Raw genomic sequence first — 25,051 nt, forward strand, 5'->3', positions numbered from 1 at the left:
AGTTTCTCTCTCCCTCTCCCTCTGTCCCATCCCATGATCACTCACACTCTCTCTCTCTCTCAAAAGTGAATAAATCTTAAAAAAAAAAAAAATAGGGGTGCCTGAGTAGCTTAGTCAGTTGAGTGTCTGCCTTTGGCTCAGGTCGTGATCCTGTCTGCTCAGTAGGGAGCCTGCTTCTCTCTCTCCCTCTGCTCCTCCCCCTCCTTGTTCTCTCTCTCTCTCTCTTGCTCACTCTCTCTCAAATAAAATATTTTTAAAAAAATAAAAATAAATTTTAAAAAAACCCTTGAAATCAGACCATCCATCTCACCATTCCCTCTTTTCCTCTCTTTTTTTTGAGTAATGCATTTAAGAATGAGTTCTTAGAAATAATAATTGTTTCTCTTCAAAGTAAATTATATCTTTTTAAAAACAGGACTTTGCAAGACTTAAAGATTTATAAGCAAGTCTACATCATCCTTTCCTACAACGCAGGAGGATTTGTTCACCATCCTTTAACAACACTGCATCTGGATCCCAGGTTTCCTCCTGGGATGAAGTTCAATTATAATATCCTATTCAGAAGAACATGATATTTTTCCTGTGACCCAGTGAGCACACCAATATAGAACTAAAGATGAGGCTTACCACTGTGTAAATGTTTAATCATACTTCCTGCCTTAAAGCATAAATACTGAATTTACTCTTATCTTTAGGGGTTAACTCACTTCTATTTTTAAATACCAGGATGAACCCAAGTAACTTAAACATAGCTTTCATGCCACAAAATACATATCCGCAAAACCATCATCACAGACAAGATAATGAACGTGCGAAGATATCAATCACTCCCCAAGGTTTCCTTGTGGCACTTTATTATCCCTCCTTCACATCCATCCCACTTCTCAAGCAATCACTAGGTTGCTTTCTGTCATTATAGTTTCTATCTTCTAAACTTTTATATCAACGAGCTCATCTCCTATGAGCTCTTCTGTCAGGCTTCTTTCACTCAGCATAATTATTCCAAGATTAATTCATGTTGTTACATGTATCAACGGTTCATTCTTTTTTTTCTTGTTTTTAAAGATTTTATTTATTTGAGAGAGACAGACAAAGACAGTGACAGAGATGGCAAGAGAGAGCACGAGCGGGGAGGAGAGGGAGAAGCAGGCTCCCTCCTCAGGGAGCCTGACGCAGGACTCGACCCCAAGACACTGGGATCATGACCTGAGCCGAAGGCAGACACTTCACCGACTGAGCCACCCAGGCGCCCCTCAATGGTTCATTCTTTTTACTGGAGAACAGTATCCTTTTCTTTGAATGTGTCGTAATTTGTTTATCCATTCACCTATTGGTGGACATTTGCGTTGTTTCCAGTTTGCAGTTATTACAACAAAGTTGATAAAACATTTTTGTATAGGTTTTTGTATAAACATATGCTTTCATTTCTCTTAACTAAATACCTAGGAGTAGAACGGATGGGTCATATGGTCAGTGTAAGTTTAACCTTTTAAAAAACCAAAGAAGTCAAATATTACCAAAGAAGATATACAGATGACAAGCCAATTTGATGCTCCACATCATATGTCATCAGGGATATGCAAATGAAATGAGACATCACTACACATCTATTAGGATGACTGGAACACAGACAACGCCAAATGTTGGCAAGGATGTGGAACAACAGCAACTCTCATTCATTCTGATGGGAATGCAATATGGCATGACCACTTTGGAAGATAGTTTGGAGGTTTCTTATAAAACTAAACAGTCTTGCCATACAATCCAGAAACCACACTCCTTGGTATCTACCCAGATGAGCTGAAAACTTATGTCTACACCAAAACTTTAACACGGATGTTTACATCAGTTTTACTCATAATTGCCAAAACTTGGAAGCAACCAAGATGTCCCTTAGTAAGTGAATGGATAAAAAAACAGTAGTATATTTAGACAATGGAATATTATTTGGCACAAAAAAGGATGAACTATCAAGCCATGAAAGATACAGAGGAACCTGAAACGCACATTACTAAGCGAAAGCAGCCAATCTGAAAAGGCTGAATACGGTATGATTCCAACACATGACATTCTGGAACATGCAAAACTCTGGAGACAGTAAAAAGATCAGCAGCTGGCATGAGCTGGGGCCATGGGGAGAGGAAGGAATAAGTGAAGCACAAAACATTATTAGAGCAGTAAAAATACTGTGTATGACATTATAATGATAGATATTATGTCATTACACATTTTTTCAAAACCCACAGGATACAAAACCAAGAGTAAACCCTAATGTAAGCTATGGACTTGGGAGATTATGATATGCTGATACAGACTCATCAACTGTCATAGTGTGTCACTGTGGTGTAAGATACTGGTAAGGAAAAAGCTGTGTATTTGTGGGGGCAGGGAGTATATGGGAAATCTCTCCTCTCAATTTTGTTGTGAACCTAAAATTCTCTAAAAAAAATAGTCTTTAAAAAACAAAAGAGAAATCATCAGTTTTTCAAATTGGTTACACCATTTTATAATTCCCCTCAGCAGCATATAGGATTCCAAGTTTCCCTATAGCCTCACCAACACTTGGTATGCTTAATCTTGTAAATTTTAGACACTGTGGGTTCATTTGCATTTTTCTATTGACTAATATGTTGAATATCTTCTCTAGTATTTCTTTGACATCCTTATATCTTTGGTGAAGCATCTACTGAAATCATTCAGCAATTTGTTAATGGGGTTTATTCTTTTTTTGCATTTTTTTCATTGACATGAAAATGACATACAGTGTTATAGTAGTCTCGGGTGTACAATATAACGAGCTGACAATTTTATACACTATTCAGTGCGGACCACAATAAGTGTAGCCAACACCTGTCACCACATGCTATTACAATATTATTGATTATATTCCCTATGCTGCACTTTTCTTTTTAATCTCCATGACTTGTTCTTTTTATAACTGGAAGTCTGTACCTCTTAATTCCCTATACTTATTTTACCCACCTCCCCTCTGCTAACCACCAAGTCTGTTCTCTGTACTTAAGAGGTTTTTTGTCTTTTTTTTTTTTTTAAGATTTTATCTAACTATTTGACAGAGAGAGCCAGCGAGAGAGAACAAGCAGGGGGAGTAGCAGAGGGAGAGGGAGAAGCAGGCTCCCCGTTGAGCAGAGAGCCCGATACAGGTCTCAATCCCAAGACCTCGGGATCATGACCCGAGCAAAAGGTAGACGCTCAACCAACTGAGCCACCCAGGCGCCCCTTTTTTTGTTTTTTAGTTTCTAAACATGAGTGAATAATATGGTATTTGTCTTTCTTTGTCTGACTTATTTCACTTAGCATAATACGCTCGAGGTCCATCCATGTTGCCGCAAATGGCAAGGTTTCATTCTTTTTTATGGTTGAGTAATATTCCATTGAGAGTGTGTGTGTGTGTGTGTGTGTGTGTGTGTGTGTGCACACGTGTGCGTGTATGTGCCTGGTCTTATAAATGAGGAAAATATTAAAAACATCATCAGCAAGGTCATCTTTTAATACAGAAATAAAATATTACCAGTTTAATTAAAAGTTTTCCTTGCATTTCATCACAATCTACAGAAATCATTAAAACTAAATTCTGTTTCTACTTGCCCAAGTCACTCTATATTTCCATGCCTTCCCTGGATTTTCCCACCATCTATAGTGAAAAAGTCTTGTGCATGCTTTTACTAGGCAGAGAGACATAATATGAGAACTAATAATCTAACAGATTTCAAAATTTCACTCAAAAGTAATATAAGGTTTTCCAATGTGTTAGAAAGCAAGATAACACTACATAAGGAAAAGTCATTTCACATGAAAAATAATTTTCAGAAAACAACATATTGGATAGATTCAATTGATTTTTCTTTCTGGGGTTTGTTTTTTTGAGATAGCATATGTTTTGACTTTACTGAAGTATAACAGACATATAACACACTATGTAACCTTCAGGTGTACAACAGTGTGAGTCAATATTTGTATATATTGCCAAATGATCACCACACTAAGTCTAGTTAACATCTGACACCATATATATTAACAATATTTTTTTCCTTGGGATCAGAACTTTTAAGATCCACTGTCAGTAACTTTCAAATGCTTTACAGTATTATTAACTATAGTAATCACACTATTCGCTACACACCAGGACTTACTTTATAACTGCAAGTTTGTACCTTTTGATCCCCTTCATCCATTTTGCCTACCTCCTTATCCCATTTTTATTTTTTTTATTTTTTATTTTTTAAAATATTTTATTTATTTGACAGAGAGAGACACAGAGAGAGAGGGAACACAAGCAGGGGGAGCGGGGGAGGGAGAAGCAGGCTTCCCGCAGAGCAGGGAGCCCAATGTGGGGCTCGATCCCAGGACCCTGGGATCATGACCTGAGCCAAAGGCAGACGCCCAACTGACTGAGCCACCCAGGCGCCCCTATCCCATTTTTATATAAAGTAAAATATGTACTTGTAAGAAGGCGTTTGCAGTGATAAACAGTTTTTAAAAAGATAATAACAATGTACAGATACCCTGAGAGCTTATTAAATACAGCTGCCTCCTGAAAAACATGGATGTGACCGCCCACATCCACTTATACATGGATATTTTTGACAAATGCAATACAGTACTGTAAACATATCTTCTGTTCCTTATGATTTTCTCAACACATTTTCTATTCTCTAGCTTACTTTACTGTAAGAACACAGTATACTTGACATACACATGACATACAAAATATGTTATTGACTGTTCATGTTATCAGTAAGGCTTCCAGTCAATAGTAAACGACTAGTAGTTAGGTTTTTGGGGAGTCAAAAGTTATATGTAGATTTTTGACTGTGCGGGATTGGCGTCCCTAACCCCATGTTGTTAAAGGATCAGCTATATTTTCTAGTGCATTCTTAAATATTTTTTGGAACATAGTGGGGCATAGATAATGTAAGAAAATTATACTCAAAGCCTGTAATTTGAGCAAAAATGGAATTGTACATGTAATTGTAAGATGCACAGGTATAAAAAGCACCTACATTAAGGCTGGTTAACAGGATATATTTAACATATAATTATTCTGAAAAGTTATGTTTCAGTACTAGTCTTTGTGAAGATGAAAAAGAATCAATGTGGTAATGATATTACCAACTAACTTACTGATTTTATTTTAAATAAAAATATTATTTTTACCTCCGTGGTTTTCCCATAAGTCGCCTGATTTTTCCCCATTCTACTCTTGTTAACTTTCTTGTTTTTAAATTAGGAAAGGATTCCTTCAGGCATACACAGAAGTCATTATCACCTTCAAAAAGTGGTCTGTAAAACAGAAATGGTATTTTAATGGTTAAGACACAATGAGTTACTTCAGAGGCATAAATTTCAAAATGTTTTCCAATTTTCAACATTATACTAATCACCAAATGTCATCTTTTACTTCTACCCAGAACATATACAAAATAGGTACAAATTCAAAGTGCTAAAACTAAAAATGGCATTTGTGAAACAACATGTACAAGTTACTCAAGAAATATTGTCTGTGCTGGAGATTCTAGGAGACACTGATTTTTGTTAAATCTCATATATGAGTATATCCTAGTATATCCTAGCACTGTCATTATATCCAGTGGCGATGAACAGTGTTAGCCACAATGTATCCTTGTCCCAAAGGTAATACCAACACAAAGGAGTCCTCTTTGAGATTAAATCAGTTTTAGAAAACTAGAAGACTCTAGAGGGTTAGGTCATGATCCCAGGGTCCTGGCATTGGGCTCCTTGCTCGGCGGGGGGTCTGCTTTTCCCTCACTCCCTGCTTGTGTTATCTCTAAAATAAATAAATGAAAATCTTTAAAAAAATAAAGAAAAAATATGTCTCGTTCATTACAAATAAGGGAGCTTTGTTCTAGGGCATCTCCACTCCACGGTCTTTGTAAATTATAATATAGATTATACTTTCATTTGAGTTTCCACAAAAATGTATAACCACTTCTGCAAAGGAGAAAGGGGAAAAGCAAACTATGAGGAATGGAAATGGATCAAAGTAGAATGAAGAACAGAAAAAAGAAATCAGGAAAAAAAAAGAATCAAAACAGACTTACAGAAAAGAAAACAGCTAATAATGCTTGAAAAACTTAAATTTCTGATTCAAGTGATATCCACGATGTAAGCCATGATACATACTTATCTATATTTGAGTAGAACCATTCATATATGCACCATTTGTGTGCTTTGGGAAGCTTGAGTAGGTTACGTAATCGAAAACCAATCTTCTGTGAGGCTTTCTTATCTGGTGTAGACATTGTTGCTGTAAATTTCTATATAATAAAAAAATAGAGATTAATTACAGGTCCACCAAGTAAAAATGAACATCTATAACATCGAATACATTTGTAAAAAGGTAGATTATGATTAAGTACTCAAAAAGATTCAACAACATAAAACTTTTTGTTATTATTTAACAAAATAAACACTGTGATTATTTCTTACAAAGTTAAAGCTTCCATAACATATTCTGACAAGGAAAGTGAAAACATTTGCCCCAACCATGTTTGTACTGCTGGACAATTTCAATTTAAGTATATAGGAAGAAGATAATTGTGACAGAGAAACACAGAAAATGCAAGCAAACAAGCACTAGGCCCAGAAGGTTTCACCAATGATTTCTGTATCAATCACAGCACCAATGCTATTAAGATGTTTTAATTCAATGAAAAACAAAAAAAAGAGTGCTTCCCAACTATTTTTATAAACACAGCATAGACAGATAAAATCTACCTAAGTATAATAAAAGAAAATCTGAAAACAAAATCACTTGTTTGCATGAATTTTATTTATTTTTTTAAGATTTTATTTATTTACTTGAAAGAGAGAGAGAGCGAGCGAGCCCATGAGTGGGGGTAGGGCCAGAGGGAGAGGGAGAAGCAGATTCCCCATTGAACAGGGAGCCCAATGAGGGGCTCAATCCCAGGAACCCGAGACCATGATCTGAGCCAAAGTCAGAGACTTAACCGACTGAGCCACCCAGGCCTCCCTGCATGAATTTTAAAAAGGCTTGGAAAGATTCTCCATGCTCATGGATTGGAAGAATTAATACTGCTAAAATATGAAAACTATCTAAAACACTCTAAAATTCAATGCAATCCGTATGAAAATTCCAATGGCATTTTTCACAGAAGTAGAACAATCATAAAATTTGTATGGAATCACAAAATATCCTGAAGAGCCAAAGCAATATTGAGAAAGAAGAACAAAGCTGGAGGTATCAAGCTCCCAATTTCAAACTATATTACAAGCTAGAGTAATCAAAATAGTATCATACTGGCATAAAAACAGATACACAGGTCAATATAACAGAGAGAGAGCCCAGAAATAAATGCATGCATATATGGTCAATTAATTTACAACAAAGGAGGCAAGAATACACAATGGAGAAAGGACAGTCTCTTCAATAAATGGTGTTGGGAAAACTGGACAGGCACATACCAAAGAATGAAGCTGGACCACTATCTTTACACCATACACAAAAAAGTAGCTCAAAACAGATTAAAGACTTGGGGCCCCTGGGTGGATCAGTCTGTTAAGCATCCTACTCTTGATTTTGGCTCAGATATCATGATCTCAGGGTTGTGAGATTCAGTGCCACACTGGGCTCCACACTAGGCACAGAGCCTGCTTAAGATTGTCTCTCTCCCTCTGCTCCTCCCCCTCTCTAAAAAAACATAATAAAAAAATAAATTAAAAAAAATAGATTAAAGACTTGAATGTAAGACCTGAAACCATAAAACTCCTAGGAAACAATGTAAGTGGTAAGCTCCTAGACACTGGTCCTGGTGATGATTTTTTTGGATTTGACACCAAAAGGCATAAAAAAAAAATTAGCAAATGGGCTACATCACACTAAAAGCCTTCTGCACAGCAAAGTAAACCATCAACAAAATGAAAAGGCAATCTATAGAATAGGTGAAAATATCTGAAAATTGTTTATTTGATAAAGAGTTAATATCCAAAATACATAAAAACTCATGCAACTCCATAGCAACAAAACCAATCCAATCAAAAAATGGGCAGAGGATCTGAAGAGACATCTTCCCAAAGACATACAGGTGGCCAAGAGGAGCATGAAAAGGTGCTCAACATCACTCATCATCAGGGAAATGCAAACCCACAATGGGATATCACCTCATACCTTTTAGAAGGACTAAATCAAAAAGATAAGAAATAACAAGTGTTGGTGAAAATGTGGAAAGAAGGTAACCCTTATGAACTGTTGGTGGGAATGTAAATCGGTGTGGCCGCTATGGATAACAGTATGGAGGGTCCTCAAAAAAAATTAAAAATAGAACTACCTTATAATTCAATAATTCCACTGCTGGGTATTTATCTGAAGAAAACAAAAACACTAACTTGAAAAGATAGCTGCACCCCAATGCTCACAGAAGTATTATTTACAATAGCCAAGACATGGAAGCAACCTAGGTGTTCATCAATGGATGAATGGATAAAGAAAATGTAGTGTATACACACACACGCACAAACACACAGGAATATCATTCAGCTATAAAAAAAGAATGAAACATGCCATTTGCAACAACACCAATGGGCCTTGAGGGCATTATGCTAAGTGAAATAAGTCAGAGGAAGACAAACGCCAAATGATATCACTTATATGTGAAATCTAAAAAAACTCCCCTGAAAAACAAAACAGACCAAAAAAACCAAACCAAACCAAACCAAAACCAAACCAAACCCCATACACAAACCAAACTCATAAATACAGAGAGCAGATTGGTGGTTGCTGGGAAGGGGAGAGTGAAATGGATTGAAAGGGGTCAAAAGGTACAGACTTACAGTTATAAAATCAGTATGTCGTGGGGATGTAATGTACAGCATGGAACAGAATAGATTTTAAAAGTTCTTATCATAGGGGCGCCTGGGTGGCACAGCGGTTAAGCGTCTGCCTTCGGCTCAGGGCGTGATCCCGGCGTTATGGGATCAAGCCCCACATCAGGCTCCTCTACTATGAGCCTGCTTCTTCCTCTCCCACTTCCCCTGCTTGTGTTCCCTCTCTCGCTGGCTGTCTCTATCTCTGTCGAATAAATAAATAAAAAATCTTTAAAAAAAATTAAAAAAGTTCTTATCACAAGAAAAAAAATTTGTAGCTGTGGTGACAAATGTTAACTATATACTTAATGTGGTGATCATTACACCATGTACACAAAATGCTGTGCACCTGAAACTTACATCATGTTATCTGTCAATGCTATCTCAATTTTTTAAAAGCTTAAAAAAAAGGTACCAGGGCACCTGGGTGGCTCAGTTAGTTAAGCGACTACCTTTGGCTCAGGTCATGATCCTGGAGCCCCAGGATCAAGTCCTGCATCAGGCTCCCTGCTCAGTGGGAAGTCTGCTTCTCCCTCTGCCCCTACCTCCTGTTGCGCACTCTCTCTCCCTCTCTCACTCAAAATAATAAATAAAATCTTAAAAAAAAAAAGGTACCAGATAAACATCATCAGAACATCAAAAGAATACCAATCAAGTGGAATTTGTGTCAAGAATGCAAGGATGGTCCAGTATTAGAAAACTGTGCCATTACCAGAGCCTGTAAAGGTGAACCCACTGGGGCTGGCTGGGGGAAAAGAGGAAGCTTGTTCCAGAAGGAACTGCCTGAGGGATCGTAAGGGATTTCTAAATATGGGAAAGGGGGAAATAAATCACTTGTTGAAGTCAGTTGTATATTTGTTTTCCGGGCCTGAAGAAAGAACAAGGCCTATATCACAGGAATCCAGTTCTTCAGGAATAACAAAAGGAAATTTTCAGATCATTTTTTGTATGACCTAGTATGGAAAGTAGCTTATATTTGTTTCAGCCTTTCTAAATAAAAAGTTTAACCTTCAAAAACAAACTCACTCTGTCATTAGAAAAAAGTGTCATTATTAATGAATAAAAACAATAAAAATCAGGTGGTCACCTCTACAGGCACTAAAGATACTGGATAAAATTCAATATCCATTAACAAAAACTCTCAATAGAATTAGACAGAGTGACTGAAAATATACAACATACCAAAAGTTAAATGATACAGCTAAAGCAGTGCTTGCGGCAGGGGAGGCAGGAGAGAGACTAATTTATAAGGTAAATGCCTATATTAGAAAAGGACAAAGATCTCAAATAAATAACCTATTCCTCCAACTTAAGCTAGAAAAAGAAGAGCAAAGAAAATCCAAAGCAAGCAGAAAGAAGAAAATAAAAATTAAAGCAGAAATAAGTGAAATAGAAAAATAAAAGACAAAAGGATGAAACCAAAAGTTCTTTGTTTTAAAGATTTTATTCATTTATTTGAAAGCGAGAGAGTGCACGAGAGACAGCAGGGGGAGGGGAGCAGCAGAGGGAGAGGGAGAAGCAGACTCCCCCCGCGGAGCAGGGAGCCTGACTCAGGGCTCGATCCCAGCACCCTGAGATTGTGACCTGAGCCGAAGGCAGACACTTAACCAACTGAGCCACCCAGGTGCCCCCAAAAGTTCTTTGAAAATATCAACAAAACTGACAGGCCTTTAGCTCTACTGACCAAGAAAACAAAAATAGATGGATACTTTCTTAACCTGTAAAATTTATTTCTCCTCATTCCAATCCAAAAGTCATTATCATATTCAATGTTAAAATACTAAAAACATTGTCATTAAAGTGAGGAATGTGACCAAGATGTTGACTATCACTATAATTTTTTAACATTGTTTTGATGGAATTATCCATTAAGAAGAATAAAAACTGTAAAGGAGAAAATAAAACCATTATTTGCAGGTGATATGACTGTCCTCGAAAACTCAAGAACAACTATAACCGTGTAAAGTAGTAAGAGAATTTAATAAAGTGGGCAATACAAGCTGACATACACAAATCAATATCTTAAAAAAATCACTACTTTTCTCTAAATAAGTGAGAACTAGTTACAGACAATAAAACAGAAGAAACATCCTGTTTATGAAAGCAAAAATGACAAAAGTATTAAATACTTTTGTATTTAGGAATACACTTAACAAATGTTCAAGATCAACACGGAAAAATATTTTAAAGTCTTCAGAGGGACACCGAGGCTTGAGTAAGTGGAACTGAAACCAGTTCTTGGATAGAGTCTCAATGCTACAAATATGTTACATAACATAAATGAATTCATAATATTAAGGTAACGACAGGAAAAATCCCAACAGGATTTTTTTCCTAGTCAAGTTGATTCTAAGGTACCTACGGAAAAATAAAGGTGCAAGAATATTTAGGAAAACCTAAAAATAGGATATGTAATAATGTCTTACCAGACAAAAACAATTTGATACTAGCACATATAGAGACATACTAGACATAGACAGATACAAAGTCTAGAAATAATCCCAAATATATACAGAAATTTAGTTTGTGATACAGGCAGCATTTTAAATCAATGTATAAAAGATGGATTACTCACTCAATGTTAACAGGACAACTAAGTAGTCCTCTGGAAGGGGAAAGAAGTGAGGTTGCAGTATTACCCCAATGCTCACTCCAAAATAAATTCCAGATGGATTGAAAATTTAAGCATCAAAAAAAAAAAAAACTGAAATAAATTTGAGTGAATTAATAAAGTATAAATTTTAGACTAGGGAAGATCTCTCTGAGTAAGTATAAACCCAGTAAGTCATAAAAGGAAAGATAGTTCTATGTGACCCTTAAATTTTTTTTCAATCCTACATGGTAAAAATACAGAAACAAAGGGAAAAGACAAACTACAAACTGAAAAAAATTACAACCAATGTAAGTAGCCAAAGGGCTAATATTCTTAATTATATACAAAATTATATACAAATTATATACAAAATTCTTACAAATGAATAAGAAAATGACCAAGAATCTAACAGAAAATAGGAAAAAAAGACAAACAGTTTACAGGAAAGAAACTGTTTTTAAACATACATGAAAAGTACCTCGACGTCACTCATAGATGAAATACCACCTAGAACCAGGGAGATGCTATTAATCAGATTGGCAACAACCTAGATATTTGTTTATATACTGAGCTGACAAGCATTTGGGAAAACAAGCACTATGAGATGTCTTGTTGGTAGAAAATATAGACCAGATATGCCTGGGTGGCTCAGTTGGTTAATCGTCTGTCTTGGGTTTGGATCATGATCCCAGGGTTCTGGGACTGAGTTCCGCATCAGGCTCCTTGCTCAGCAGGAGCCTGCTTCTCCCCCTGCCTGCTGCTTTCCCTGTTTGTGCGCTCTCTCTCTCTCTGACAAATAAATAAATAAAATCTTAAAAAATATATAGAGAGAGACCAGTACAACGTCCTTGTACAATAATATAAAATGTTTAAATGTGCATATCCTATGATACAGCAATTCCACATTTCAGGCATCTGTCCTAGAAAAACACTTGCAAATTTATACAAACAGGCTTGGGGTGTTCACTACAGCATTGTCTGTAAGAGTAAAAACTAAGAAACCACTTAAATGCTCATAAATAGAAGAAGGTATAAACTACAGTATCATAAGGCTGAATAACATATAACAGTAAAAAGAAAAATATTGAAGGCTTCCTGTCATTGACCTAAATCAATCAGCATGGCCAAATCTCAAAACTAGACTTTAAATGAAAAACTGAATTACAGAATGATGATTTCTATGAATACATATATAAAATTTTAAGAAAGGTCTATAAACATCTAAAAGGCTAATCAAACTAATTCCAGTGGTTACCAGTTAATGACGGAGGTAGATCTAGAGAACTGGTAGAGGTAAAAATTAACTTTTTATTTTTTGTTAAAGCCTTTAACTTTGGAAAAATTGTAAATTTATAGAAAAGTTGCAAAGATAGTACTGAGCTCCCATATGCCCTTCACCCAGCTTTCCCTAATGGGAGCATCTTATATAACCATGGTTTGTCAAAACTAAGAAACAAACACTGGTACAACACTATTAACTAAACTACAGACTATATGTGGATTTCTTCAGTTTTTCCATTAACGTGCTTTTTCTGTCCCAGAATCCAATTCAGAATAGCACCGGTACTTTAAAAAATTAACTTTAGGGGCGCCTGGGTAGCGCAGTCGTTAAGTGTCTGCCTTCGGCTCAGGGCGTGATCCCGGTGTTCCGGGATCGAGTCCCCACATCGGGCTCCTCCGCTGGGAGCCTGCTTCTTCCTCTCCCACTCCCCCTGCTTGTGTTCCCTCTCTCGCTGGCTGTCTCTCTGTGAAGTAAATAAAATCTTTTAAAAAAAAAAAATAAATAAAAATAAAAAAAATAATAAAAAATTAACTTTAAAATGTAAAAAAATATTTGTAAGCTGGGAGTTGTTTAGCATAAATAACCAAATTATTATAAAATATTATTATCGGGGCACCTGGGTGGTGCAGTCGTTAAGCGTCTGCCTTCAGCTCAGGGCGTGATCCCGGGGTTCTGGGATCGAGCCCCGCATGGGGCTTCTCCACTAGAAGCCTGCTTCTTCCTCTCCCACTCCCCTTGCTTGTGTTCCCTCTCTCGCTGGCTATCTCTCTGTCAAATAACTAAATAAAATCTTAAAAAAAAAAAAAGTAGTAACATTAAAAATAAATAAATAAAATATTATTATCAAAAAAAGTGCTATTTTTCTTTCTGTTGAGTTACTAACCCAGATTTTATTTAAATAGGGTATTGGTGGTTCAGTGGTTATAAAACTGTGTTAAAGATCCCCTGGCTAGAGATAACATAAATTACCACAACTTCCTTGAATATTTTGTAGTATCTTCCAAATTAAAACTATAGTGAGATACCATCTGACACCTGTCAGAATGGCTAAAATCAAAAACACAGGAAATAACAAGTGTTGGCAAGGACACGGAGAAAGGGGAACCCTTGTACGCTGCTCGTGGGAATGCAAACTGGTGCAGCCACTCTGGAAAACAGTAAGGGGGTTGCTCAAAAAAATTAAAAATAGAACTACCTTCTGATACAATAATCCCACTCCTGGGTATTTACCCAAAGAAAACAAAAACATTAATTTGAAAAGATAGATTCTATGTTTACTGCAGCATTATTTACGACAGACAAGATACGGAAGTAGCCCAAGTTTCCACCCAGAAATGAATGGATAAAGAAGAGGTGGTATATACACAATACGGAATATTAATGAGCCATAAAAAAAGAATGAAATCTTGCCATCTGCAACAACATGGGTGATGCCACAGACTATAATGCTAAACGAAGTAAGTCAGAGAAGATGAACACCACATGACTTCACTCACACATGGATTTTAAGAAACAAAACAAACAAAGAAAAAAAAGAGACAAAAAACCCCGGACTCCTGAATACAGAGAACTGGTGGCTTCCAGAGGGAAGGTGGGTGGGGGAGTAGGTGAAACAGGTGAAGGGAGTTACGAGTACGCTTGGCGTGGGGCACCTGGCTGGCGCAGTCAGTTAAGAGTCCGACTCTTGCTTTTGGCTCGGGTCGTGATCTCTGGGTTATGGGATCAAGCCCCTGCATCGGGCTCTGTGCTCAGCTCAGAGTCTGCTTGAGATTCTCCATCTCCCTCTGCCCCTACCCACTCTGCTCTCTCTCTCTCTCTAAAATGAATAAATAAATCTTAAAAAAAAAAAGAGTACACTTATCACAATGAGCACTGAGTAATGTATAGAATTGTTGAATCATTGTTCTGTATACCTGAAACTAACATAACCCTGTCTGTTAATTATACTTCAATTTAAAAAAAGTTAAAAAGCTAATGAGAAGATATTGAATAAATTAATCTCTTACTGAAAAAAAAAAAGCCAAAAATGAAAAAGAAGATATGACTTCATACTATATAGTTTCCTCCTTTGGATAAGGAAGTATTCAACACACTTTCCTCAGTGATAAAGTAAAATGTTTCCCTCCCTCTTATTTCCATGCAAAACTCTAAACTGATTGCCTACTGCCAAATCCATCTGCTTAACGTCCACTCTCCTCTCCACGCTTAAAAGTGTGCGTTTGTAAGACTGAGGACCGACTTTCTACTCCCAGAAAAAGTCGATCAATAAAATAATGGCCTTTCTAGGTAATTAATATAGGAGCTGAGTTGCAGCACTGACTTAAAAAAAGAACTTGTTACTCAAAATGTAATAGAATAGTAAAAAATAAACTTTATTATGCTGAGCAATTGCTCATTTCCTTTCACACGGAACAAAACGCTAGCGACACACATACCTGTGGGACCATCGCAACTCTCTGGTTTCTTTTGGGTGACCTTGTATTTATCTGTCTGTCATCTTCATCAGAAAAGAGTCGACTTCGTTTTGAGTTTCTGAAAGGCTATGGTAGAAATTTGTTTAGTTAATAAAAAGACTGAACACATCCCATTTTTATTCCAAAATGCAATTCTATACTTGGGAGACACAGCTAACGCTGGACTATAAGCAGCCTGGAAGGGTAAGGATGGGTAATACAAAGTACACCATGTCGAATACAAAGCAGCTCAGATTTACAAACTAGTACAGATTTATGCAATTTGTTTACAATCAAAACATCTAGCTGATGACTAAATGAAACACCTAGCTGATGATTAAAACTGGAACCCAAGTATCCTTAGCAGCCTTGAATGGTGACGAGAGGAAAACAAGTTCTGGAAATTCCAGTTCTCATTATGTTAGTGCTCGGATTAATAGCAGTTGGGCGTATCACACGTTGTGTTGGCTGCATGGGGCTGGGCTGGACGAAGTTACTAGATCACTCTAGAGAGTCAATCTCAACGTATAACAATGCACTAGATGCGCTGTGAAAAATTGTTAACCGAATTTCCATCTGTGAATAAAAGTACAAGACACCTGTCACAGGTATTTGGTAAGTGACTATAGACTAAACTAGACTGCAGAACCAGAACTAACTTGTTGAAATACCCAAAGGACATCATACGCTAAAGGGTCTGTAATAGGAACAATTTTACAGTCCACCCTAGGTTCAGAGGCCTCATCAAAACAGAAGAACAAGAGAAATAATATTCCAATCATACCAACATCCTGTTTCAAATCCTTCTCCCACCCCTGCAGACAGACTTGCATGCCCAGTCGGAAGAGAGGTAGGCACAGAGGGCTGACAACATATGGGCAGCGTCCAACTGGGTCAAGGCTAGAGGTACTGACCCTTGAAATTAAACCTACTGAGAATCTTAATACTCCACCACCCTGAAAGAAGTCCCTTCTACCCTACATGTACTTACCCTTGACCTACACAAGATTTTATTATCTTACCACTTACTAATACATCTTTTTGCAGAGACCAGAACCATGTGAAATTTTTTATACTCTAAATAAAGGATGATTTGGGGTTGTTAGAGTTTTTTTGTCCTGCCAATTTAAAGAAACTGCAATTACTTAACAAATGCTCACTGATGACTAGATTATCAAAGGCTATAGACTGTTAACCTAAGTATGATCGTACACTACACTTAATGGCACTTAAAGACTCAAATGCTTGGAGTCAGGGAGAACCTTAGAAAACTCTTACTAGTCTGTAAGAGTTGTGTACATGACAATCATACAAACAATTTAGCTATCATATTCTAAAGAGTAAGAAAAACTAATCCCTTACCATCTCCACAGCGGAGCCCGTATTCCTGCCTTTCCAAACAGGTGTTTTTTGTAAAGAGCTGTACTTTTCATTCCATGTGTTAGATAAGCTTCCCTCTGTAATAAGTAATTATTACTAGTAAGATTTAGGTTTAGTTCAAAGGATTTTATACAATGAACATTGCCTTTTTATTAATAGCAATATATCTGAGATATTTACCAACACGGAAAAAATATACTGCCCACAGTAATTTTGGTTTATTACAAATTAAAAATCTCTTCTGTATCTTTTTGTCAAACTCTACATAATTTGACAAGGCAGTGCATCGTGAAAGTATTAAATTCTCATATTAAAATATGTGTGGCTTCTTTGTGTTTTTTAGTAATTCCTTTATTCTAATTTGCTAAGAAGCTTAAGTACAATCTGATTGAAAACAGTGCAGTGGAAAAATGGAAAAGGCTTCTGATCTTCGATTTACAGTATACTTCTAAATGTTTCCTGCTTCAATAAGTGAAACTGTGGATATACAAAAATAAAATGTGTGGGTGTTTCTGTTTTCCTTGATTTGAAGAAATGTCTTCAGAATTGTATGCAACCAGAAAAGAATCCAATCAAGTAACTGATTAGACATATTATGAAAATACAGAACGGTGAGTTTAATTTTTATAAAAAGGATAGGTTTATTAGAGAAAGACAAAGAAAGCTGGGATGAAAACACACAAGATAGTTATTTTCATTTCTTCGAACTGCTCATCAGCATTTCCTAATTTTTTTCTGTAAGAAATATATCACTAGTATATGTCTTCTTTTTTAAAAAAAGAATAGTTTTTATATTGGGAAGAAAAGAATAATGGAATACTTTTTGAGATGTACGTTTTAAGTACAAAAGAAAAGAGGTGGACCAGGGTTGATCCTGCTAGGCAAATGAATTAGGGTAGTTCTGGAAGGCAAGTGTTCTCAAGCCAGGACTCGATGTGGTGAATCACCAATGCAAAGCACAACAGAGTAACTTTAAACACTAAAAGTACTTGTGAACTTCTGAGCATAGCTTGGGTCCAGATTTACTTAGTAGAACCCTGCTCAAGCAAAAATTCAAAACAAACTACAGTAAGACGGTTGGTCTAATGTACTTGTAGAAAGAAAGAGCAAGGTCAAAGAACATGTATAACCCAGTTCTTAGGAAAAGAAAAGTACTGGCATTCTTTCATTTCAAGAGACTTGCATTTTTACTTAGAAAGCAGAATTCCTAAAAATATAAACTCTTTTTTCTTTTTTAAGTAGGCTCCCACACCCAGCATGAAGCCCAATGCAGGGCTCGAACTCAGGACCCTGAAATTAAGACCTGAGCTGAGGTCAAGAGCCAGCCGCTTAACTGACTGAGCCACCCAGTTGCCCTGCTAAAAATATAAACTCTTAAGCAAAAATACAGCTGAGTACAGCTGTTCAAGAAATGCTTTCACTCTAGTAAGAGTCTGTAATGTCTAGTTAAAAAGTTCCTGGGGTTTGGGGCACCTGGCTGGCTCATGGGGAGTGTGTGACTCTTGATCCCCTGGTGGTGAGTTCAAGCCCCACACTGGGCATAGAGTTTACTTACAAAATTAAAAAAAGAAAAAAGTTCTTTAATCAATAATTCTCAGGGAAAAAAATTTCTTAATAATTTCCACTAACCAAAGATCAATTCTCCTAAAACAGCCCATGAATTTAAAATTACCATCAGTGGGGGCGCCTGGGTGGCACAGCGGTTAAGCGTCTGCCTTCGGCTCAGGGCGTGATCCCGGCGTTACGGGATCGAGCCCCACGTCAGGCTCCTCTGCTGGGAGCCTGCTTCTTCCTCTCCCACTCCCCCTCCTTGTGTCCCCTCTCTCACTGACTGTCTCTATCTCTGTCAAATAAATAAATAAAATCTTTAAAAATAAAAAAAAAATAAATAAAATAAAATAAAATTACCATCAGTGAAAACCAATACTAAAAAGCTATACTGAATCCTAACTTAGACTGAAAAGACTATACCCAAATCAATTTAATGAATTAAATTTCTAGCTTATGGCTAGAATCTCACCCACAGAATCGTGCTATGATGATCTTACCTTTTAAACTGACAAGGGCTTTTGCTGAAGAGCCTGCAATTAAAACAAATCAATATTATTTCATAATCAATGTGAGAGAAAAAGAACTTGGCTACAGGGCGAGAGAGCCCCGTCTGGTTTTACGGTGCTGAGGCTGGAGTGACAGTGGGATGTGCAATCAGAGATAACCAGAGGGCCATTGAAGCTATCAGCCAGAAGTCCCATAAGGTAAGGAAGAGCTGGAGAGAGATATCTGGGAGTCTTGTTGAAGTGAGAACCAGAGGCCTGTCCAAGAGTGGGAAGAGGGAGAGTGGGCAGAGAGATTCTGGACCCTCATCCAGAAGTATTTGGGTGCTGGAGGAGAAGAGACAGGGACTGACGTTTACTGAAGCAAAGATCGGAAGCGGTAATAGAGCAGAGAGAAGAGAAAACGAAAATCATCCAGGGGCGCTGTGGTATCAGTCAACAAGTGCCTCGGATAGTCTAGAATGCAGGTGTGTGCAACCCTTCAAGACCCTGAAGGGTTTCCAAGCTGAAAAAGGGAGTTCAGAAGAGTCAGAGGGGCCAGCATACCGATGGAGAGGTTCGCTGCCTCAAACAAGCCTTAGTGTGTATCAGAATAACCAGGAAGCTCCTCACACATGCAGAGCCTATGTTGCTAATATAGGTCCTCGGGGTTCTGCTGCGGGTAACCCTCGGGCCCACTGGGGTGAGACGCACTGTGCTACAGGCTCTGGTGTGAATCAAGGCTGGGATCTATGGGTGACAGGAAGCAGGAGAAACCACAAGGAAATACATTTCTATGAGACAGGGAGAGAACTAAATTGAAAATCTCAGGATTGGAGATGTATATTGCAAAGACGTCCAAGTCATTTGAAAAATAATAAACGATGATCTCTCTCACTTACGTGTGGCATCTTAAAAACAAAAACAAAAAAACCCGAACTCCTAGATACAGAGAATGAACTGGTGGTTGCCAGAGGTGGGGGCTGGGGGTTTGGGCAAAATGGGTAAAATCAGGGGTGCCTGGGTGGCACAGCCATTAAGCATCTGCCTTCGGCTCAGGGCGTGATCCCTCCATTCTGGGATCAAGCCCCGCATTGGGCTCCTCCTCTAGAAGCGTGCTTCTTCCTCTCCCACTCCCCCGGCTTGTGTTCCCTCTCTCGCTGGCTGTCTCTTTCTGTCAAATAAATAAATAAAATCTTTAAGAATAAAAAAAATGGGTAAAAGCAGTCAAAAGGTATAAACTTCCAGTTACAAGATAAATAAATCCCAGAGATGTACCACACAGCACAGCAACCACAGTTAACAATACTGTATTATATACATGAAAGGTGCTAAGAAAGTAGATCTTAAAAGTGCTCACCATAAGAAAAAAAATTGTAACCATGTGTGGTGATGGGTGTTAACTAACCCAGGTGAGGCAATCATTTCACACACAGCAAATCATTATGTTGTACACCTAAAGAATACAATGTTAAATGTCAATCACAGCTCAACGACAAAAATTAACAGAAAAAAAATCCCTTCTACACTCCAAAATGCAAACTATTCACAGAATTCTAGATGAGTGAAATCTCCTTCTTTTAACCTAAAAAAACCCTGTTTAGAACACTTTTTTCTTTTATTACAGTCAAATTATTACATATCATTTCTCATTTTTAAATTTGCTTTATCTTAGAACCAGCTAGTTCTCATCTCAGTTACTGTGACATCCATCTATATTTGACAGAATATAATCTAAGATCAGGCAGTAGTTAATGTTATTTGAAAGGCTGGTCATTTACCTGCCCTGAGAAAAGACAAATTTTTAAATGGCAAGTTCAAAATGTGTGCAAATAACTCCAAGGAGCCAAACTATGATGGCATTTCATAAAAACAAAAATATAAATAAATAAAGGATGATTCCAGGGGATAAAGTAAGAAAGAAGATGATGAACCAGGTAAAAAAAAAATCAGAGAAGACAGGGGGCGCCTGGGTAGCGCAGTCGTTAAGCATCTGCCTTCGGCTCAGGGTGTGATCCCGGTGTTCTGGGATCGAGCCCCATATCGGGCTCCTCCACTGGGAGCCTGCCTCTTCCTCTCCCACTCTCCATGCTTGTATTCCCTCTCTCACTGGCTGTCTCTCTCTATCAAATAAATAAATAAAATCTTAAAAAAAAAATCAGAGAAGATAGATTAATTCTCCTTGGTGTTTAACAGAAGCAGCCATGATTTACAACTCCTATAAATGGACAACAGATTTTAAAGGAGAAACAACGAAAAAATGCACTGTGGTTCTGGCTATGAAATATTTTTATGCCATTCTGATCCCTAAACTTCATCTGACTTTTCCTCTGCAGGGCAGGATGAGAGGCTTATAGAACCGACAAGCCATCGACACCAAAGCCACCCTTGCTCTCACTCTACTCTCTTGCATAGATGTGGAGACCAGGTAACAGGACACCTGGCCGGCCTCCAAACAGCACGGTGGTTTAATGACCAATGGAAGTAGGATTGTGGGGGCAAAGTGGGGGAGAGAGGCCATAAAGTCTAGCTAAAAAGCCTCACGCAGAACAATACAACTGGGAAGCAGCTAGTGGACAGGGCACATAGCCACACAGCTACCACGAGAAGTACAGTTTATTTTAGAAAAAGTGGTAGCATCCACTCATCCAGTGAATATGTGGAGGGCCGACTGCACCCCCCAGTCCCTGCTGTAGGCACAGGGGATACAACAGCACGCGAAAGAGCCAAAGTCCCCACCCTCATGGAGTTTACGTCCCAGTGAGGGAAGAGGGGAGACAAACACATACATACACAGATCAAGCGATGATGAACGCTGGGGGGGGGGTGGTGGTAAGGCAGGACACCAGGAATGTGCTCGAGGGCTGGGAGAGGGAAGACTGTTTCTAGGAGGTGCTCGGGAGTAGCTTCTCTGAAAGGTGATACCTGAGCAGAGATCTGAAGGAAGAGGTGCCAGCCTCAGGGATATCCAGTCCTATTCCATGAAGGCAAGACTCTGTCCTGGGGACTCTGACCTACCACCTTGAACTTTTTTCTGAGAGGTGGTATAGCACAGCGGTCAAGAGCACACACGGAGGCTAGCTGTGTTTGGATACTGGTTTGGCCACTCTTTGCTGGGTTACTTAAGCAATTTACTTCACTCCTCTGTGCTGATTCTTCATTTGTAAAATGGGGATTAGACAAGTTACCATATGTAAAAGTGCTTAGAGACCAATGCACATAGCACATGGCTAATTTTTAGATCATGCTTATTGCTACCATTACTTTGGTCAATCAACAACAGCGAAGTATCCACTGAATGCCTGCTACCAAACTATGCGAGGGCCTGGGCTGACCTAAAGGTCAAGAGCGACAAAGGCCTCTGCTCTCTGAGAGTTTTCACTCCAGTGGAAGAAGACACACAATAAAAAGTACATGAAATGATAATGATGCGTGGCAGTTATCATAAAGGAAACAAATGAGGGGATCTCAGTGTGTGTGCGTGGAGGGGTACTTTACACAGGGTAGAGAGGGAAGTCTTCTCTGAGGAGGTAACATCTAAAAAGGACTAGTCTTGAGGGAGCAGAGGTCAAAGCAGAAGAAATAACAGGTAAAAAAAAAAAAAATAGCCCTGAGATAGACCGGCTAGAACATTCAAGGAACAGGGGGAAAGGGCACTGTGCTTGGGAGTAGCTAGCAAAGAAGAGGGCCGTGGAAAAGGGTCAGAGAGGTGAGCCAGGTATTATCATTCATGGAACTGGAAATGTAAGCATGAAGCAAAACAGAAATGGTACCTTCTCTAGGAGGCTTCTAGCCAATCACGTGAACAAATGTGAAGTGGCAACTGTGACAGGTGCCACCACGGAGTTGCATGGTGGTAGGAAAAGATTTAATAGGAAGATGTAATCTTTGTCACGGACAGAAAATCACTTTCTAAAGAAGCTTAAAATGGGATCTGAAGGCTAAGTAGCTGTCAAATGCACGAGAGGAGAAGGAAGAGCATTCCAGATAAAGAGAGCAGCATGTGCAAAGGCCTTGCNTAAAAAAAAAAAAAAAAAAAAAAAAAAGAAGCAAGCCTGGGGAGTACAGGGAATGAAAAAGGCCAAATTTAGCCCAAAGGGACAGGATGAGAGGAAGAGTGGTACAAACTGAAGCCGGAGAGGTGGAATGTGGCCAGAGTCCAAGGCTCTTGTGGCAACTAAACTGTTCCATGAAGCAGGATGACATGTACACATTCTGGAAGGACTGCTCTGGCCGCGTGTAGGTTGGGGTGTGGGGGCGGGCCGTGGGTTCCTGGTGACTGGTGCACAGGAGCGTCACCCGGGCTGGGGCAGAAGATGGTGAGAAGTAGGCAGATCGAGACATGGAGAAGGTAAAAGTTACAAGACGTAGTAAAGGCTTCGATATGGGACATGGAAGACAGGGAAGGGCCAAAGCTAGCCTTTAGGTTTCAGCAAACGTGCAGTGGAGCTGTTCATTAAGACAGGAACCCCCGGATTATGATGTAGGTCTTGAACTCGTAAAGTCTGAAGGGCCCCTGAGGCATCTAAGAGGAGATGTGAAACAGGTAGGGGATACTGAGTCCAGAGCTCAGAGGAAAGGCCTAGGCAGAAGACAGCCTCCGATTCCTCATACACACAACCCAGCTCGTAAGAGTACTTAGCCGACTGAAACGAGCACTCAGTGAGCAAATGCGTATCATAAGCTTTGCACAGCATCTGGTTCACAGTAAATACTCAGATGGTAGCTTTTAGTATTGATAATGTTATACTGGCTATTGGCTAATTTATGAGCTAGCCCCTTTGACTAAAATTGGCAGAGAAACATACAGCTCTTTCCAGTATCAGACTGAAGTCACTTTCCCTTTCCAAGACTCTGCTCCAGGTTCATTAAGAATGCCTCTTATTCTACCTTTGATTCAGTATAAATCAAGTGTTTACATATACTCGATATGCAGCTCTATGCGACCAACGAAGTAAGGCAATTTCTGCTTTCAACAAGCTGTGGTCTAGCTAAACAAGACCTACACCACACAAACACAGGGGTACACCCATATACACCCCAATGTACCAGAGATGTCACAAAGTAATATAAACGTCAGCTATATAGTTTGAGAGTGTAGCTGGAATGTGAACCCTACTGTGAGTCCCCAGTCTCTATGAAGAACCATAGTAAGTCTTCAACAAATGTTTAACGACGACAAGCAAATATTCCAAATGACAGTTAAAAGAAGGCCACTTAAAATGCCTGTCATCTCAACAGAATGACCACAGTAATCAAAATGACAGGTCTAGTGCCTGTGACTTCAAAACCCTGATATAACATCTTTATTCTAAAGATAGCACAGATTTTCAGATGACAAGCACATTGTGTCTAGTAGGCCCACCCTTATTTGGGGGCATCCAAAATCACAACTGTGTTCTCCAGACAAGAAACAACAAGCCCCACGGTGGTCCACGGAGTTGCCCTGTCCAATGTAGTAGCCACTGGCCACAGGAGACCTCGTAAATTTCAATTAATGAAAATAAAATAAAATTTAAAATCCTGATCCTGTCACTCTAGCCACATCTGGAGAGTTCTGCAGCCCCGGGTGCCTCGGGGCTACCCTCCAGGACATTACAAAATCGAGTATTTCCATCAACCAGAAAATTCTACTGGAACTTTGCGCTGGTCTAGAACAAATTTAAAACACAAACTCTGTTCACCAGTTTGGTAACTTGAACTTTTCACTTTGTAACACATTAAGGATACATGACCCCACAAAGAAAACAGAGTTAGCTGTATGTAGCTCTCATTTTAAGAGTTTCTATTTGCCTCCAGCCTGCACAGCTGGATTTAGCCCTGATTGAGACTTTTGTTTTTGTTACACTAAGACTCTCACAAACGACAGGCATACATAAACCGAATAGTGAGTGTTGATCAGGAGGACCCTTCTGTAATTAACTCAAATACCTGCCTTCTTCCATACTTCATACAACACTGTAAATTACAAAATTCCGCCCTGTCGTGCTTAACCTACAGAACTGGTGCACTTGCTAAACACAGGTCAGTGTGCAGGTCAGAGGCAGCAGGGTGAGTAAACACCGTCAAAGCAGGCGATCGCAGGGGTGGGTGTCAGGAAGGGCACCGTGTGTGCAAGCTGCGATGCTCTCAGCCATGCAGAACGGTACCCCATGATTCTGAAGGCACCAACGCACACCAGGAAGTCTGCGGGCTGGGGGCTACCAGCACACCGGGGCGTCCAGCCTGGATCCCCCTGGAAAGGTCCACAGCCACCTGTGGTCCCAGGGGAAGGGGCCAGCCCTTTGACACGGAAACACTTCCAGGGGTGGACACAGCAGGGGGGGGTGGGGGGAGGACAGCGGGGATCCCGAGTGCCTGCAGAGGAAGGAGCCGGGGAAGGACGCGACCCCGGGCCCGGGCAGCCCCTTCCCGGCCCCCGCCCCGCGCGGCCCCGGCCGGGCGGGTT

General features: G+C 39.1%; 1 protein-coding gene and 1 non-coding gene across 3 annotated transcripts in view; one reads left to right on the forward strand and one right to left on the reverse strand.

Annotated features, from left to right (window-relative positions):
- Positions 1-20,069, reverse strand: part of LIN9 (lin-9 DREAM MuvB core complex component) — a 59,426-nt gene extending 39,357 nt beyond the window's left edge. The window contains exons 1-6 of one of the 2 annotated variants that reach the window (XM_034666605.1): positions 19,964-20,069; positions 18,619-18,651; positions 16,553-16,647; positions 15,173-15,277; positions 6,163-6,296; positions 5,176-5,301 (exon numbers count right to left, since the gene is read on the reverse strand). In XM_034666605.1, coding sequence (XP_034522496.1) covers positions 5,176-5,301; positions 6,163-6,296; positions 15,173-15,277; positions 16,553-16,555 — 368 coding nt within the window. In that variant the 5' untranslated portion in view covers positions 16,556-16,647; positions 18,619-18,651; positions 19,964-20,069. Of the gene's footprint in view, positions 1-5,175; positions 5,302-6,162; positions 6,297-15,172; positions 15,278-16,552; positions 16,648-18,618; positions 18,652-19,505; positions 19,564-19,963 lie in introns of those variants that run through there. The other variant, XM_034666606.1, reaches the window with a different exon arrangement.
- On the forward strand, positions 9,528-9,654 carry LOC117803597. Its single transcript, XR_004627541.1, has one exon. It is a non-coding gene; the product is annotated as a small nucleolar RNA SNORD22 (small nucleolar RNA).
- Positions 20,070-25,051: the final 4,982 nt, after the last annotated feature.

Source organism: Ailuropoda melanoleuca, chromosome 8 (assembly GCF_002007445.2).
Source record: "Ailuropoda melanoleuca isolate Jingjing chromosome 8, ASM200744v2, whole genome shotgun sequence".
Taxonomy (NCBI): domain Eukaryota; kingdom Metazoa; phylum Chordata; class Mammalia; order Carnivora; family Ursidae; genus Ailuropoda; species Ailuropoda melanoleuca.